This window comes from Hyperoodon ampullatus (assembly GCF_949752795.1).
Source record: "Hyperoodon ampullatus genome assembly, chromosome: 1".
In the NCBI taxonomy this organism is placed as follows: domain Eukaryota; kingdom Metazoa; phylum Chordata; class Mammalia; order Artiodactyla; family Ziphiidae; genus Hyperoodon; species Hyperoodon ampullatus.
Genome location: NC_136914.1, coordinates 26,089,543 through 26,107,977, shown reverse-complemented (window position 1 = coordinate 26,107,977; position 18,435 = coordinate 26,089,543). Strand labels below are relative to the sequence as shown.

Sequence of the window (18,435 nt, the reverse complement as noted above, 5' to 3'; positions counted from 1 at the left end):
TCTAAAGAACAGCGACGTAAATAAATCTCAGTATAGAATTTTCTGAATAATTATCAAGCACTGGAAGATTTTCACGTCCTATAAAAATATTTTCTTAGAATAATACATCTTCCCATCATCACACACCAACTACAAAGATCATAAGCGGTTATAAAAGCTGACGTCGAAAAATAAGGTTAGGACACATACAAACACAGAACATGTACTACTCTATAAAGAAATTTCATTCATATAATTTTCTACAGTGTATAACAGAAACTTACCCTGGGCTCCGAAAGCAGCTTAGCATTTTGAGAACAACTATTTAAGAAAAAACTAACATGTACGTAAAAAAATTTAACTGTATGTGATTACCTTTGTAATAAGTTGATAAAGAACTATTACTTCTTTAGTAATTAATAAATTCAAATTATAAGACTCAGAGACTGTAAAGTAGCGCAAGACAAGATCCTTGCCTTTAGCCAATTGATTTGTGATTATTAGTGTTGGCTGGGGTCGGCAGAGAAGGCTTCACGGAGGAGCCATTGGCTCCACTGCATAATCTTTGGCTAAAGCACAGGCAAGACTGGGGGACTGAGGCTGATGTACCGCGAAGCTAATGAAGTTTAATCTTCAGGGCCCCTCATGTACTGGGGCCCTTTCCAATGCTCTGTCCCTAATTCTGTACTCTTAATTTTGTGTTCTTTTTCTTAAAGAGGGCCCCAGAAGGACTAAGCAACAGACCCACAAAACCTTGATCTATCCCTGACAAAGAGAAACAAATATATGAACTGAGAAGCAGAGAGATGAGCGTATAAAGAAAGGCAGGCAGATGAAAATATGGAGTATTTAGGTCAAAGAGTGATAGGGTACTAAAATGGAAGAAATGCTAAGTAGGGGGTCACGAATGTCAAGGGAAAGAGTGAAGACTTTATCATTATTTATCATTGGGGCATTAAATGTGTGTGAGTTGGGGGCAGGCAGGGGAGAGACACAACATAAAGGAAGACCTAGCTAGCAAAGAAGCAGAGAATGGAGAAGGCAGAGAGCTTGCCTTAGGGGGACTACAGTCAACTGTAAGACAGATTATGGTGGGAAGGAAGTGAAAAGGAGAGAATAAAGATGATTTGGTAACTTAGTACAAAAAGAAAATAGGGAAGAGGAAGGGTTGAAACCTAACTTTAAGGTTTGAAAACTAGAAATCCAGGAGAAAGCATTGTAAGGGATAAGGTGAACTGAGGGGGACGGGTGGCAGCTGCTTTAAGGTAGAGGATAATGATTTCCAGCTCAGTGTGCTGGATTCAAAGAGAGCACCATGAAAGCAAGTGAGTCAGACCACGGAGGGATGTTAAAGGCGTAAGAAACATTCTAAGAAAAGAGTGACCCAAGGACTCAACTCGCCACTCTCCTTTTGAGAGCCCAATGGTGAATTTTAGCAATGACCTAAAGCACTGAAGCCTATTAGATTTATTTAGATGGGAGGTGTTTGTTCAGATCAGCCTTGGCTTCCCTCTCTGTTCTCCTAATTGCGTTGCTCTTTCTAAAGGAAAAGGAAGCTGATTTCATTTTTCGTTTATAATTTGATAAAACATCTTATGAGCCCTTTAATTCAACAAACATTTAATAAGTACCTGGCACTATGTTAGGTACTAAAAAAAAAAAAAATCAACCGTGAGAAAAACTTTAAACACCACAAGCATCCTTACAGAGTTTGTCGTCTGGTAAGATGTTTATGTTCTTCTACATATACACATATTATTTGGTTATGAAGAACATGAGTATCAAACATTGACATTGGGGCTTCCCTGGTGGCGCAGTGGTTGAGAGTCCGCCTGCCGATGCAGGGGACACGGGTTCGTGCGCCGGTCCGGGAGGATCCCACATGCCGCGGAGTGGCTGGGCCCGTGAGCCATGGCCGCTGAGCCTGTGCGTCCGGAGCCTGTGCTCCACAACGGGAGAGGCCACAACAGTGAGAGGCCCGCGAACCGCAAAAAAAAAAAAAAATTGACATGAATTTTAGCTTCAATTTTGACAAAAATCTGTGAAACCAGAAATGCTATTAAAAATATTTAACAACCAGTATGGCCAGGGCAGGGGACCATGTAATCAGAGGAGACACCAGTCAGTTTGTGTGCTAGGCAGCTTCTCAACTGGCCCCAGTGATCCCCACCTCTTGGTATCCATATCATGTATAATCCTCTCCCGACTTGAGTGCGGTCTGGACCTAGTGACTTGCTTCTAACCAAGAGAATGTGATTAGGTTCCAAACTCACTTCTGAGATTGGGTCATAAAAGACTGTGATGCCTACTTTGTTTCCTTGTGTTCTCTCTCTCTCTGGCTCTTCGTGCTTGCTCACTGTGATGAATCAGCTACTACTTTGTGAGCTCCCTTATAAAAAGGTCCACGTGGCAAGGAACTGAGGGCGGTTTCTGGACAACAGCCAATGAGTAACCGAGACCCTCAGGTCAACAGCCCGCAAGGATCTGAATCCTGCCAACAAGCACATGAATGAGCTTGGAAGTGAACCTTTCCCCAGTCACGTCCTGGTATGACTGTAGACTTAAAGAGTCCCTAAAGACAAAAGACATAACTAAGCTGTGCTCAGATTCCTGTACCAGAGAAACTGTGAGACAATAAACACTGCTTTAATCTACTATGTTTTGGGGTCATCCGTTTTGTAGCAAGAGATAACTAATGTGATATGCCATTCCCTTTAATACTGCAGAATATCAGTTACTATCCAGAGATTCAGCTTAGTCGTTTTTAAAGCTTTCAAGTTCTGTTTCCTCTACTCTACAAAGCTGCATCTGTAACTTCAGAGACATATACTGGCATCAAGCAGATAGCACCCAATAAAAGAGAATCCCATTCCTGGTCAAGGCCCAGATCCTGAAGATATAGAATTTTACGACATAGTCCTATATCTTACCCAGCTCCAGAGCCTGTTTTTGAACAAGCAGATGCCCCTGGATCTGATTTCACAGTGTTTTTCTAGCTTTGACCTGAGGTTCCCTCTTCCAACAAGGTTTTTTGACCTTTTCCTCAAATAAATATACTTCCAGTTATTCAAAAATAGCTACCCATCTCCAAGAACTGGCTTTGGTCTTGAAGTTCCTGATCCCCCCGGACCTTACTAGAGGAAAGAGAAGCTGTAAATGGAAGTCATCAAGTCAGCGCTTCTCAACCATTTTTTCTGCCCTCATGCCATTTATTTGCACAACTCTCTTCCCTCAGGAACATCTCTCCCCCAAAGAACTCTTAGGATACTTAGTGATTTTTCAATCCGGAGAAGTTTACGTCTGGACACGGCTATATTACACTCTGGCAAAAAGAATCCACATAGCTTTTAAAAGTCCCTTACAAACTTATATACAATACCCATGTGAGGTTTACCAGATTATATAATCTCTAATCTTTCCTCCTCTAAATTTTTAGGAAATGATTATAACAGAAACATTGGAGGGAGGAGATGTTTAGAAAGCTTTACAGAGTTACTGTCATACATTTGAGATTCTGCCACACTTGATTTCATGATATGGGTTAATCATCACGAAACAGCAACTTATAAATGGTTTAGTAATACCAAAAAATAATATATAACACTGACAACTACTTTCTTGTACAACTGAAGTATTTATTTCAAAGTCTGATGAGCACATCTATGAATGTATGAATACATCAACAGAAATGAAATATGCCAGAAGTCAGAATTTTTCTTATTGGCACACTGGCCCTGAAAGTCATGTGACAATATGTAAGCATATTCTGACATCTAGTGGTAAGTGGCGAAAGCTACACTATTTAAATATCCCACAGCATCTTAATGGTAAAGTAGAAGGAATCCAGTAACACTGTCAGCAAGATTAGTTATTTTAAAATAGTATAAAGATGATGTGCCTCATAACTTACAAGATTTTCCCTTGAATGGAAAAAATGTGTATCTTTTTCTTTAAAGAAAAAAGGCCAAAGTCTATTGAACAGGCCTTAATATAGGCCTTTATAAATGCTTTCTGTCCTAAAATTCCTTTATAATAATAAAAGGTTTCCCTCATGTCGAGTTGTTATATACCTACATTTATATTAAACAACAAAGTATGACCACAATATCTACCTATGGTTAATTATACAACCAATCACCTCATATCCCATACCTGACAGAGTGCCTACTGTATCACAGGTCCACAACAAATATTTGACTTAAATGGTTAAATAAATCTAATTGAAGTATCTTGCTCTCAAACTTACACAGGCTCTTTGGTTTGTTAACATGATATCAATAGTTTCAAATACAGAAAGGGGCTTCTGGTTGTCTATGGAGTAATTAACTATATAGCCTGTCAAAATACAGGGCAGGTGCCCTACCCTAGTTTGCCCCATCACGATTCTGATTCAGGGGCTTCCCTGGTGGCGCACTGGTTAAGAATCTGCCTGCCAATGCAGCGGACACAGGTTCGAGTCCTGGTCCGGGAAGATTCCCACATGCCGCAGAGCAACTAAGCCCATGCGCCACAACTACTGAGCCTGCGCTCTAGAGCCCACGAGCCACAACTACTGAGCCCATGCACTACAACTACTGAGCCCACATGCCTAGAGCCCGTGCTCCACGACAAGAGAAGCCACCGCAGTGAGAAGCCCGCGCACTGCAACAAAGAGTAGCCCCTGCTCGCTGCAACTAGAGAAAGCCCGCGCACAGCAACGAAGACCCAATGCAGCCAAAAATAAATACATAAATAAATTTTCAAAAAAGGTTCTGATTCAGTAGATCTGAGGTACTGCCAATCACATGGGTATTCTGAAAAGATTCCACTAGTGACCATTTCCCATCCCTGGTTAAGAATGACTGACTGAGCCCACTAAGACATTTAGTTTTGCAAAACCTGAACACACCCTATGAAAGTACACCTAAGGGTATGCCAAGGAGAGGCAGAAGAAAAGCAATCTCTAATTCAAATTTTTCCCAGATTTTCATACATTGATGGTGTGACTATAAAAAACTGGTTTATTTTAACTCCTGGGGTTGGTTGTAAGTGCACATTATCTTTTGACCCAGCAGTCCACTTCTAAAGGTTAGTCTGCAGACACATCACAGTGCTTGATACATGTTAAAGGTCAGTCACTGGATCATTGTTTGTAGACTTCAAAAGACTGGAAACAATTCAATGCTGATCAGGATGTGACTGGTTAGAGCAGTGACACATACAAACAAAGTGGAATAGCGTGCAGGGGAAGAAAAGAATTAAATGAGGAAAGTTCTTTATGTAAAATGGAACAGTCTCCAAAATATACTGTAGAGTGATTTTTTTTGGCCGTGCTGTGCAGCATGTGGGATCTTAGTTACCCGACCAGGGATCAAACCCATGCCCCCTAAAGTAGAATGGCAGAGTCTTAACCCCTGGACCGCCAGGGAAGTCCCGAGTGTTTTTTGTTTTGTTTTTTTTTAAGAGGATTCATAAACGGTGTACACTGTGTGCTATGTTAAAAGAGGGAAAAATACACATATCTGCTTATATATTCAAATATCTTTGTAAGAACATAGCAAAAAATAGTATAGTAATATTGTTTCTGGGAGGGGAAATGAATGGTCAGGGGACAGGGTTTGGAGGGAGAGACTTTTCACTATATACCCTTCTGAATTTTGAACCACATAAATATATTAATATGCAATACTTTAAAAAAGATTAAAAGTGAAAATGATTTTACATAAGAGTAACCTCAAAAGGCTATTATTCAATCATTGTTGCATAAAAGGTCAGAATACTAATGATGCCAAAACCAAAATATTACTTTAGGTGGTCACACGTTGGCATCCAAATGAGTAATACTGAACAACCCTATTTAAGATATTAAATGCATTACCTAGAGATCCGTGTGTAGCTAAGTCAGTAGGATACAGTTTTACTCAATACTGAGTGTGTAAATGAGCCCCGTCAAAGCTCTAACTCAGCAACATCTGGCTTCAGGATCTTCTAGGCCAAGGGCCCATCTTCCTGCCATGCTGCTGCATATAACACCTTTGTATTTAACCTGTTTAAAGTATTCGAACAAACTCAGAGCTGTTCGCTAAGAATCTCACCCTCCTGCAGCTATCTTCCTCCAAAAACAAGGAGATAACGCCTACGGGTTAAGAATGCAAACCTGGCTCTTCAGTTTTCAGAAGAAAATACCATTTTGTCATCTACATACCAAGTAACCTGAAAAAATAGCTGTTTTTCAACTAACACAAAACACCTGACAACCTTCTGAGGTCTGAACTGTCTTGCCATATAGTCCCTGTCACAAGCAGACACATGTTCCTACAGAAGAAAGGCGGTGCCATGCCTCTCAGGCATTTCCCATGCAGCCACCTTCTCAGCAGGAGGAACGGACTTGGAATCACGGCAAGATTCAGGGGTGGAAGCAAACTGTGCAAAGTACAGAACTTCTTCCAGGTCTCAAGTTTTACGTTTAAAAATGCCCACAAACGTTATATTCTACTCTGCAGTGAGTCTTGTTTTAGTATAGAAATGTTGTTTCAGCACAGAAAATGAAAATTCCAAGCTCTTCCTTCTGAATACCTTCTTCCCAAATCTCTTAAAGTTTATTGATATTTATTATATGGTTTGGAGTTCTCCCACGATACTGCCCTAGTTTGATAAGCCTCATTTGATAAGTCTCCAATTATCCAGGTTTCTAAGTTCTATTTTAAATAAAATAATTTAAAAAGCTATAAAACACAATAGTTCTCAGCAACTAAGAGAGATATAATTTATCTTTTTATAGTGCAATGTACTGTGGCACTCTGCAATTATTTTACACAATTGATTGTATCATTCCAAAAGTTAATGTGCCCCCCAACACCATACTAGGTTATATATCATACTTTCTTTTTGGTATATTCTCACTGAGTTTTGAAGGCAATCAAGGCATTCAGTAAGTTCATGACTGACCTCAAGCTGAAAGAGATACTCAAAAAGTATTGTGTTACAATAAAAATTATTGACTCTCAGTGGGAATTTAATGAATCAAGAGAACTCACGGTTAATATTAAAACAGTGTATTTTAGCACTTAAAACTAGCAATCATTCCAAACTAGAAACCTCAATAATTAAAGGGATTTCTCCATGGTAAGGTGAATTAAATATTTTCAAAAGAATGTTAAGCAGTCATAGTGCCCTTAACATCCTTTTATAAGGGCAAAGTGTATTATGCCATAATTCAATATTCTAATTAAGGTGTTTTAGGGAACATTATAATAAAGCATGATGAAGGAATTCACACAAAGCAACAGAACTGCAACACAACTGGACTTACCATGCAAGGTCAAGTACTCCACTATGCTCCCCACGATAGCTGGAACGCCGTTCTCAGTCAGCCCCTGCTGGTGGAGGTCTTGGAGACTGACTCCAAATAACTTTGTATAGGTGGAATTCCCCTGCTCGTTTAGTGGCACTGCCACAATCTTTTTCATGTCTTCTTTCAGCCGAACCGCTGCTTTACTTTGCTTAAAATAGCGGAAGAAAAAAGAGCAGTCAGTCATGTTTACCACAGGAGGCTGCACGGTTCCTACAGAATCACCTGAATCAAAGGGTAAGCGTTTGGAGGCTGTAGAGTAGTGGTCTTCGCTTATTTTTACATCAGCTCAAACCCAAACCCCTAACATCTCTCACGTGTTGCTCAGTGTTAGGAATGGTGCACACTGATACGACGGTTAAAAGGAGTGAAAAATAATGAGGAACCTAAAGCCACAACTTAAGCGTAGCTAAGAGAGGGAGCAATACACTGCAGTATCTAAGATCTATTACTACAGTAACCAGGGTGTGACTCACAAGTACCTCGTTAACAGGAAAATAAAACACTTATCAGAACACCGAAACCCCATGCAGATCCTGAAATAGTAAGATGTTACTGAAGATGAAAATTTATCTCAAAATTAAGGTAGCTTTAATTTGAAGGATTAGAAAAAAAATATGCATGTGTAGAATGAACATTTCTTTCTCTGATTTGATTATATCTGGATATCTCTGGAATATTTTGGCACATAAAAATCAACTCAATTTTCTTTGAAGTTCAAAATGCTATAATCTCCGAAATAGCAATGTTTCAGGTAATCACAATTTTAAAAATTTCAATAAGATTGTACATATTATAAATAAAAAATGCAATTTATGCAATTTACAGTCAATCAATTCAAGTTATCACCACGCTGAAAAGTTCATACAAATTTGTTTCCTCCTTTTAATAGAAAATTTTTCCCCAAGGAAGTATTTTAAAAGATAAATTTTAATATGGTTTAATAAAACTAAATGAGGGATTTTTTTTTTAAAACAGCATGTGTCCTACATAAATGTATGTATCTGTAACTTTAAACACTGAAAAGATGGCAAAAAGCAAACATTTTATTTGAGGACACAGGACGCAGATTAGGGGAAACACACCCTTTTTGAGAATGAATGCAGCAACTAACCTAAGTGTCAATATTATAAGTGTAGGCTCATGTAGCTGTTACAATCTAAAAGAAGAAACATTATCTCCATTGTAGAGATGAGGAAAGAAAGATCAAAGAGTTAAGAAGTAATTTGGTAAAAGTCATGGAACTGGTTAAGAGTTTCATCATACTCTAAGTCCATGCTCCTCTCCTTAATTTAAATTTATATTAATGTTAAAGTGCAGCTTGTGTATAACACAAACTGTGATAAATTCTACATGTGACACATGACAATTACACGAAGATAGTTCTACAACTGTGATTTTTAGTAGGTTCCCTGTAGTTTCAATTTGATTTTGAATCTTACAATCTGTAGAATCAGGCCAACTTTCATGGACATCTCTGCATCTTTTAATAGGTCGTATTTGAAAGCCAGATTTCCCTAGTGACAATTCAGCAAATGTATAAAGTTATAGAATAGATTTAATTATCTATTAATATTATAAATAAGGCATAGTGTTAGCTACTGCAGAGTAGTATGGGCTAGAACTATCATCTCTGTTACCAAGGAAGTTACTTAACTAAGTCAAATCTGTAACCACTACTATTTTTGTGTGTGTAAGTTTAAAAACCTATCAGGGCTTCCCTGGTGGCACAGTGGTTGAGAGTCCGCCTGCCGATGCAGGGGACACAGGTTTGTGCCCCGGTCCGGGAGGATCCCACATGCCACGAAGCGGCTGGGCCCGTGGGCCATGGCCGCTGAGCCTGCGTGTCCGGAGCCTGTGCTCCGCAACGGGAGAGGCCACAACAGTGGGAGGCCCGCGTACCGCAAAAAAAAAACAAAAACAAAAAAACAAAACCTATCAATACCTTTCAAAAGAACACATGGGAAATTTCAGTCAACCAGGTCTATCTGGTGAGTAAGCAGCCAAAAAGTAACCTTTAATAATGAAACTTTGAAAATAGTCTCAAATGTTGCATCAGACACAGCTGACAATGAGATTAAATCCTACATGTTTCATCTTCTTATTTTCTTACAGACACAATATAGCAGAGTCGTTTAGAGCAGGGGTCCCCAACCCCCGGGCCGCGGACCATTACCGGCCTGAGGCCTGTTAGGAAACGGGCCACAAAGCAGGAGGTGAGCGAGTGAAGCTTTATCTGCCGCTCCCCATTGCTCGCATCACCTCCTGAACCATCACCCCCCCATGCCCCCCCCAGCCCGCCCCGTGGAAAAACTGTCTTCCATGAAACTGGTCCCTGATGCCAAAAAGGTTGGGGACCGCTAGTTTAGAGCGTGGACTGTGGAACCAGACTCCATTTTGAATCCCATTCTGATCTCATTAGCTGTGCAACCTTGGACAAGTCACTTACACCCAGTTTCCCCGTCTACGAAATGGGGATACCAGGAGTCCCTAGCTCCTAGGAATATATAAGGTTGGAAGGAGCTCATATACATAGAAGAATGAGAGGGTGTCTGGCATACTCAGTTAAGTACTGATTGTTATAATCATCATCATCATCATCATTCTTCCAGGAAATTATTCTGATTTCTTCTCAAAACAATTGAGAGATACTTAACCACTCCTGTACTCAAATGTTTTCGTGGACGAAAGATTGCTGTTGAAGAAGGCACCATGGTCTAGGCCTGTGGTTGGTAGATAGTCTGACGACCTACGTATTCTCCGTGTATCTCAATCTCTTAAAATATATACGTATGACTTTTGAAAGATAAACATAAAATCACTTTGCATGTTAGTATCAGAATTTCTCAGGTTTTTATTAGAAATTCAAGGTTTTCTTAGAAATTCTGTCTACATGTGACATTCTTTCAGCTAATAGCCCTGTTTCATATTCTGTCCTTTACTCAAGTACAGTCACTATGTGGTATCTCTTATTAATAGCATAAACAAGCAATCTTGGCATTATGGCTCAATATTTTCAAGGATGAGACATGTAATTAACCTCACACATTTTGAACGGATTGCAAATTAAACTCTCTGTTTACTCAGTACAGAGCCATACTACAAAGCAAGTTTATATGTAATTATAGTAATAAAGGAACATCTGATTATTAATTGGTAATCTAATTTAGGTTAATACTTTTAAAAAGGTAAATATTGTTTAAAGACAACCACAATGAAAAAAAACAGCTATATGTTTAGAGACATCCAAATCAGTTCTTCACTGATGGGCTTAGAACAAATATTAAAAAAATATCCTTTCTGGTAGGTTATAAGAAATATTCTATAGTTCCCTACTCACAGAAGAAATAAAATAACTGAGGAAATGGAAAGCCATTTATGATGAATTCCATTTAAATTGAAATTACTTTCCTTTCTACAATGATAACATCACTATCTCTTTATAAATGTCAATATCTGTGGAATTTCAGCTTCCCTTCAGACACACATTTTACCTTTCTTGACCTAATATAAGTTGAAAAAGAAAGTTACTAATTGAGGTATTCTAAGTCAAACTTAACTGTTTAAACCTTTGTTTGCATACAATGCCATACATCACTTGAGTTTGGAAACTGGACTCGTGTGTGTGTGTGTGTGTGTGTGTGTGTGTGTGTGTGTGTGTAAAAGTAACATAGGTTCCCACATTAAAAAAGACAGACAGGGAACCTTGGGGTTTACTGCTAGAACAATCTGTAGGGGTTAGTGCTTATAATATCACCTTAGGAATAAGGAAACCAGGACCCCAAAACTTGTGGTGAACTCAGAGAGAAAGGGTTGAGCCTAGAGCCCATGTCACCTGAATTTTATGTCAATATTCATTTTTATAATTGCATGCTGGGACCTTGTTTTTCTATATTTATTTGTGGTAAAAAATAGTTAAGGGCTTCCCTGGTGGCGCAGTGGTTGAGAGTCCGCCTGCCGTTGCAGGGGACACGGGTTCGTGCCCCGGTCTGGGAAGATCCCACATGCCGCGGAGCGGCTGGGCCCGTGAGCCATGGCCGCTGAGCCTGCGCGTCCGGAACCTGTGCTCCGCAACAGGAGAGGCCGCAACAGTGAGAGGCCCGCGTACCGCAAAAAAAAAAAAAAAAAAAAAAAGTTAAGATAGCTCACAAAATGCATGCACCAGGACAGTAGTGAATATTTGTTGATGTGGGGACCACTTAGTCTTCACTTGCCCTTTTTTCTAGTGACAAATCCTGACCGCCTTTGGGGGAATGACCTCACCCTCACTGTGAACATCCTTGATGAGGCTGCCACTTACAACCGCTGCCCTGCCTTTAGCAAGAGCTGGGCTCTGGTGCCGTCGCAGGTCAATCAGACCCTTTGTCCTGCAGGCCACTGAAGCTTGAGTGGACTGTCACTGAAGCTTGAGAAAAATGGATGGAGCTAATTTATTCCAGCTGCAGTGCTCTCACGAGATGGTTAGATTAACTAACCATGATGTACCTCTTGCCACCTGCATCACTGGAGCTGCCGTAGGCCTTTAGCTGCCCCTTTCTGACACTGGTCCTTCAGCTGTTCCTTCTACATGGTGGGCCACTCTGTAACTTTCCAGTAAAGCTTCTTTGGGCTTAAATTAGCCAGAACCCATTTCTGTTCTGTACACACACACACACACACACACACACAACTGATAAAAGTACTCCAAAAAAAATAAATAAAAGACTAATCAGAACAAACAGGAAACCAGGGTTTTAGATAATGAGAAAATCAGAATGATAATGACAGCTAACTTTTATGGAATGTTCACAGAGTATGTCAGTCACACTTCTGAATACCTTAGATGGCTTCACTCTTTAAATCCTGATAAAGTGACACTAGGAAGGAAGATACTTTTGTGACCCTCATTTTACAGAGCAGCCAAGTAATGTGCTCCAGGTCCCATCAAGGATATGGTGTGGCCAGGAGTCACTCTCAGGCCATCTGAGTCCAGAGGACACATGCTTAATGCTGTCTCCACGAAGGATGTAGTGATACTCAAGAAGCATATGCTGGGAAGTCCAGTCCACGTGCTAAATATAAAACAAAATTCCTATTCTTGTAGCTGAGGAAAATAGGATTATTTGAGCTTCTTGGTCTCCTTAAAATAAAGTTAGATATGCTCAGAAGCGACAACAATATTTGATATTAGAACCTGCATAGAGAAGGTTTTCATCAATAGTAAACAGGATGAGCTTCAGAAGCCTTGAGTTTTTACCACAGCTAACATTTATTAAGTGCCAATTTTGTGCCAGACTCTGTGGTTACATGCTTTAAAATTAACATCTCTAAATTTCAAAACTAACTTTTTAGCAGGTACTCTTAACTATTCCCATTTGGACACAAAAAGTAAGGCACAAAGAAAAAGAAACTTGCCTAAGAAAGTTTTATAGCTGGAATGTAACCCCCAGGTGCTCTGGCTCTAACGCATGAGCTCTTAACCATGACAGACTATCGTATTTCCAGAACCTTTAATATTGGTGGTTCTATGAGCCCCCAAAGGGGACAAAACTACATGCAGCACTTTCTTTACAGAGCTAAAAACAAAATCGATTTTAGATTACTGAATTCAACGGCTTGTATTTCCTTAAGGCAATCCTCCAAAAATTTCAGTACCATGAATTTAAGGTACTTTGAAGGACAATCAGGTTATACTACTGGTTAAATTCAGAATTGTGCACCTTAAAGCTCTTTGCAGCTGGGGCTAGCACTGATACATCTAAGCAGGAATGTGTACAATAGAAAATCACTCCACCACCAAGTAAAACGGGTGCGAGGAAAACACAAGGTGAGCCTGAGTCAGCTTGTTCCAGAAGGCGTGGAAATGCTCAAGGACTAATGGGGCGTGTCAAAAAGACCTGTGGGCCAGCTTAAATGGGTTCCTACTGGCCAAGTTCGGGACAGTTGGAGCACCAGGAATAAGAACTATAAACAATTATAAAATATTATGTAAATAAAATTCCCTGAATCAACAGTGATACTAAGAAGACTGAAAGAATGGACTTACCAAAGCAAAAGTCTGCTTTACAGAACACACTGCAGCTAAATACAGAAGGAACGACAGAATTAGAAAATCACCTTTTGCCCACAAATCATTTAACAAAGAATTTTGTCAAAGATTGACAGTGGATGCTAAAACATCAGGTGAAAAGTTGTTTGAGAACAGGATTTTCACAGTGTCAAAGATCACATGATATTTGCAAAGGAAAAAAAAATTACATTTACAATTGATATCTGGGTGTACTCAGCTTAACTCAAAAGATTAAATTTATCACCGCTGATCACGAAGAGCTGACATTACGTGCTCCTGATGTGATGCAACATGAAAACATCATTTATATTTTGCCAAAAATGTTTGAGCTGCTGCTAATTTAGCCTCTAAATCTAACAGTTTACAGGTAAAACAGGAGCTAAGAGAACAAGTTACAAGAGACTGTAAGGAAACAAACAAATTCAGACTCAGGGACATTCTAACAGGCAACTGGCCTAGACTCTTCAAAACTTCACTGTCATAAGGAAAAGATCGGCTCCAGATTTTAAAGAAATTATACAAAGTTCAAATGTAGTCTATGAATACTGATTGGTTCCTGACTGAAAAAAACAAAGCAAAAAAACTAGCCAACTGTCTCTTTGAGACGAGGGAAATTTAAATGTGTTGGATATTAGATGAAATTACTGTAAAGGTTATTCGGTGTAATTCCACAGCAGCGGAATTTGAGGGTGTGCACACGCAGAGGTGGGGCCGCCCCCTGAGCCTACTGTTGGTGCTCTCACAGTGGGCACAGCTTTGGTGGGCTTTGGGAGCATGCATACACAGGAGGTAGAACTGACACCCAAGCAGATTATCGGAGCTGCCACAGCAGAGGCGGTCAGGGGCAGTGCTCTTTGTGGGCCTGCACACCGGGTGGCAGGTGGTGTCACAGAGCCCTAGGTCCCGGCTGACAGCACCTGGGGAGGAATATGCAGGGGCTCCTCTCCCAGAGGGAGTGCTCCAGTCCCGCCCACCTCACACTACAGCTTAGCAACGGATCTGGGGGCTTCTACTCCAACAACTAGGGAGCACAGTCTGCCCCCAACAGGTCTGTGACAGCCACAGAGCAAAGAGGAGGCCCCACTCAACATCCAGTGCAGGCCCTGGTCACAACACCAAACACACTCCTATCAAGGGGACAACAGCCAGCACACTCTGAGGAAAGACACGGCAGGCATCCATACCAAAAACAGCCCTTGCACCAAATACTGGACTCACACAGTCTGCACAGGGATACTCCCACATAAAAACAGCCCTTCAAGACCACAGTGGGGGGGCTTCCCTGGTGGCGCAGTGGTTGAGAGTCCGTCTGCCGATGCAGGGGACATGGGTTCGTGCCCGGGTCTGGGAAGATCCCACATGCCGCGGAGCGGCTGGGCCCGTGAGCCATGGCCGCTGACCCTGCGCGTCTGGAGCCTGTGCTCCGCAACGGGAGAGGCCACAACAGTGAGAGTCCCGCGTACCGAAAAAAAAAAAAAAAAAAAGACCACAGGGGTAACTGTTTCTCCTAAATTCAGAGAGTAAGAGAAATAAGTAAAATGAAAAAGCACAGGAACCACTCCCAGGTTAAAAGAACAAGAGAAATCCTCTGAAAGACAAACAGTGAAACAGACCTCTCCAGTCTACCAGAGCCTGAGTTCAAAAAGGAGGTAGTAAAAATGCTAAAGGAATTAAGACTATGGATAGAAATGCAGATCACTGTAAAAAGGAACTCGAAACTATAAAGAGGAGCCAATCAAAATTAGACAACTCAACTGCTGAGATAAAAACTGAACTAAATGCAATCAACAGCAGACTAAATAATGCAGAAAAATGAATATGTGACCTGGAAGACTGAATAATAGAAATCACCCAATCAGAACAGCAGACAGAAAGATGAATAAAAAAAAAAATGAAGGCAACAAACGAGAGCTATGGGATAATATAAAACATGCCAAACATACACGTAATAGAGATTCCAGAAGGAGAAGAAAGAGAAAGGGGGATCAAAAATGTATTTGAAGAAATAATAGCTGAAAACTTCCTAAACCTAAAGAAGGAAACAGATATCCAGGTACAAGGAAGCACACAGGGTTCCAGACAAGATGAACACAAACAGACCCGCCCCAAGACATATCATAATTAAAATGACAAAAGTTAAAGATAAAGAGAGGATTCTAAAGGCAGCAAGATACATAGCACAGGGAGATCAGCTCAGTGCTTTGTGATCACCTAGAGGGGTGGGATAGGGAGGGTGGGAGGGAGGCACAAGAGGGAGAGGATATGGGGATATAGGTATACATATAGCTGATTCACTTTGTTATACAGCAGAAACTAACAGAACATTGTAAAGCAATTATACCCAAGGAAGATGTTTAAAAAAAAATAATAAAGGCAGCAAGAGAAAAAAACAGTCATTTATAAGGGAATCCCCATAAGACTATCAGCTTATGTCTCTGCAGAAACTCTGCAGGCCAGAAGGGAGTGGCAAGATATATTCAAAATCCTGAAAGGGAAAAACCTGCAACCTAGGATACTCCACCTAGCAAGATTATCACTTAGAATGGAAGGAGAGAAAGAATTTCTCAGACAAGCAAAAACTAAAAGAATTCAGCAATATTAAACCAACACTAAGAGAATATTGAAAGGTCTTCTTTAAATAGAAAAGTAGCAAGAATCTATAGGAAAGGAAAAATCCAATAGGAAAGGCAAATATTTCAAAGGACTGAAGGACACTAAAGCCAGTATGCAGATAAAAAGACAATTTAAAAAATTGTAAAAGCAATTTTAACTACAATAAACAGTAAAAGTATAAGCATAAAAATGTAAAATAGGACATCAAAATCACAAAATGAGGGGGGGAGGAAAGTATAATAATATAGATCTTTTAGAATGTGTTTGATTCTGTATGACTATCAGTTTAAAGCAAGTAGATATAGTTATGGGTCAACATACTTGAACTCCATGGTCACCACAAGTCAAAAACATACAAGAGATTCACAAAAACCAAAAAGAAAGGAACTCAAGCATACTACAAAAGAAAATCACCAAATCACAAAAGGAAAAACAAAAAAGAAGAAATGAATACCCTGATACCAAAACCAGACAAAGTCACTATAAAAAAAGAAAATTATAGGCCAGCATCTTTGATGAATACAGATGCAAATATCCTCAACAAAATATTAGCAAACTGAATCCAACAATAAAGGATCATACATCATGATCAAGTTGGATTCATACTAGGGTCACAAGGATGGTTCAACATACACAAATCAAGGTGATACACCACATTAACAAAAGAAAGACAAAAACCACATGATCATCTCAACAGACACAGGAAAAGCATCTGGCAAATTTCAACACCCATTCATGATAAAATCTCACATTCAAGTAGTTGTCAGAGGGAACATCTCAACATAATAAAGGCCATTTATGACAAACCCACAGCCAATCCTAATACTCAAGGGTGGAAAGCTGAAAGCCTTCCCACTAAATTCAGGAAAAAGACAAGGATGCCTACTCTTGCCATTTACATTCAACATATTATTTGAAATCTTAGCCACAGCAATCAGACAAGAAAAAGAAATTAAAGGTATCCAAATTCTAAGGGAAGGGATAAAACTCACTATTTGCAGATGACATGATACTCTATTGAGAACCCTAAAGTCTCCATATAAAAACTATTAGAACTAATAATGCAGCAAGGTAGTAAGATATAAGATTAATATACAGAAATCTGTTGTGTTTCATTACACTAACAGTGAAACATCAGAAGATAATCTCTTCAGCAAGTGGTGTTGGAAAAGCTGGATAGCCTCATGTAAATCAATGAAGCTAGAATGTTCCCTCATGCCATACACAAAAATCAATTCAAAATGGCTTAAAGACTTAAGACATGACACCATAAAACTCCTAGAAGAGAACATAGGCAAAATGTTCTCTGACATTAATCGCAGAAATACTTTTTTAGATCAGTTTCCCAAGGCAAAAGAAACAAAAGCAAAAATAAACAAGTGACCTTATTAAACTTAAAAGGTTTTGCACAGCCATGGAAACCATGAACAAAAAGACAACCCACAGAATGTGAGAAAATATCTGTAAACATTAACAACAAGGGCTTAATTTCCAAAATATACAAACAGCTCATACAGCTCAATATCAAAAAAAAATCCAATCAAATGGGCAGAAGACCTAAAAAGACACTTCTCCAAAGACGACATACAGATGGCCAACAGGCACATGAAAAGATGTTCCACATTGCTAATTATTAGAGAAATGCACATCTAAACTACAATAAGGCATCACCTCACACCAGTTAGAATGGCCATCATCAAAAAGTCTACAAATAATAAACGCTGGAGAGGGTGTGGAAAAAAGGAAACCCTTCCACATTGTTGGTGGGAAAATAAATTGGTGTAGTCATTATGGAGAACAGTGTGGAGGTTTCTTAAAAAATTAAAAATAGAGTTACCACATGATCCAGCAAGCCCACTCCTGGGCATATATCTGGAAAAGATGAAAACTCTAATTTGAAAAGATACATGCACTCCAATGGTCACAGCAGCACTATTTACAATAGCCAAGACATGGAGGCAACCTAATTGTCCATCAACAGATGAATACATAAAGATGTGGTATATATATATACCATGGAATATTACTCAGCTACAGAAAGAATGAAATATTGTCATTTGCAGCAACATGGATGGACCTAAAGATTAACATACTAAGAAGTCAGAGAAATATAAATATTGTGTGATAACATTTATAAATGGAATCTAAAAAAATGATACAAGTGAACTTATTTACAAAATAGAAACAGACTCAGACACAGAGAACAAACTTATGGTTACCAAAGGGGAGAGGGAGCATGGGGGGGAACAAATTAGGAGTATGGGATTAACAGATACAACTACTATACTTAATATAGATAAGGAACAGGGATTTACTGTATAGCATAGGGAATTATATTCAATATCTTGTAATAACCTATAATGGAATATAATCTGCAAAAAGAAAACTGAATCACTATGCTATACATCTGAATCTAATGCAATATTGTAAATTAACTATACTTTAATAAAGTAATAATATAAAA

The 18,435-nt window shown here is 39.5% G+C and overlaps 1 protein-coding gene across 1 annotated transcript in view; it reads right to left on the bottom strand.

Annotated features, from left to right (window-relative positions):
• The window catches only part of FAM13A (family with sequence similarity 13 member A), a gene marked incomplete at both ends in the record, with an annotated part of 327,001 nt that overhangs the window by 290,154 nt on the left and 18,412 nt on the right, over window positions 1–18,435 (bottom strand). Inside the window, 1 exon segment of the mRNA XM_079717737.1 lies at window positions 7,271–7,460. Within this exon segment, the coding sequence (XP_079573863.1) occupies window positions 7,271–7,460 (190 nt within the window).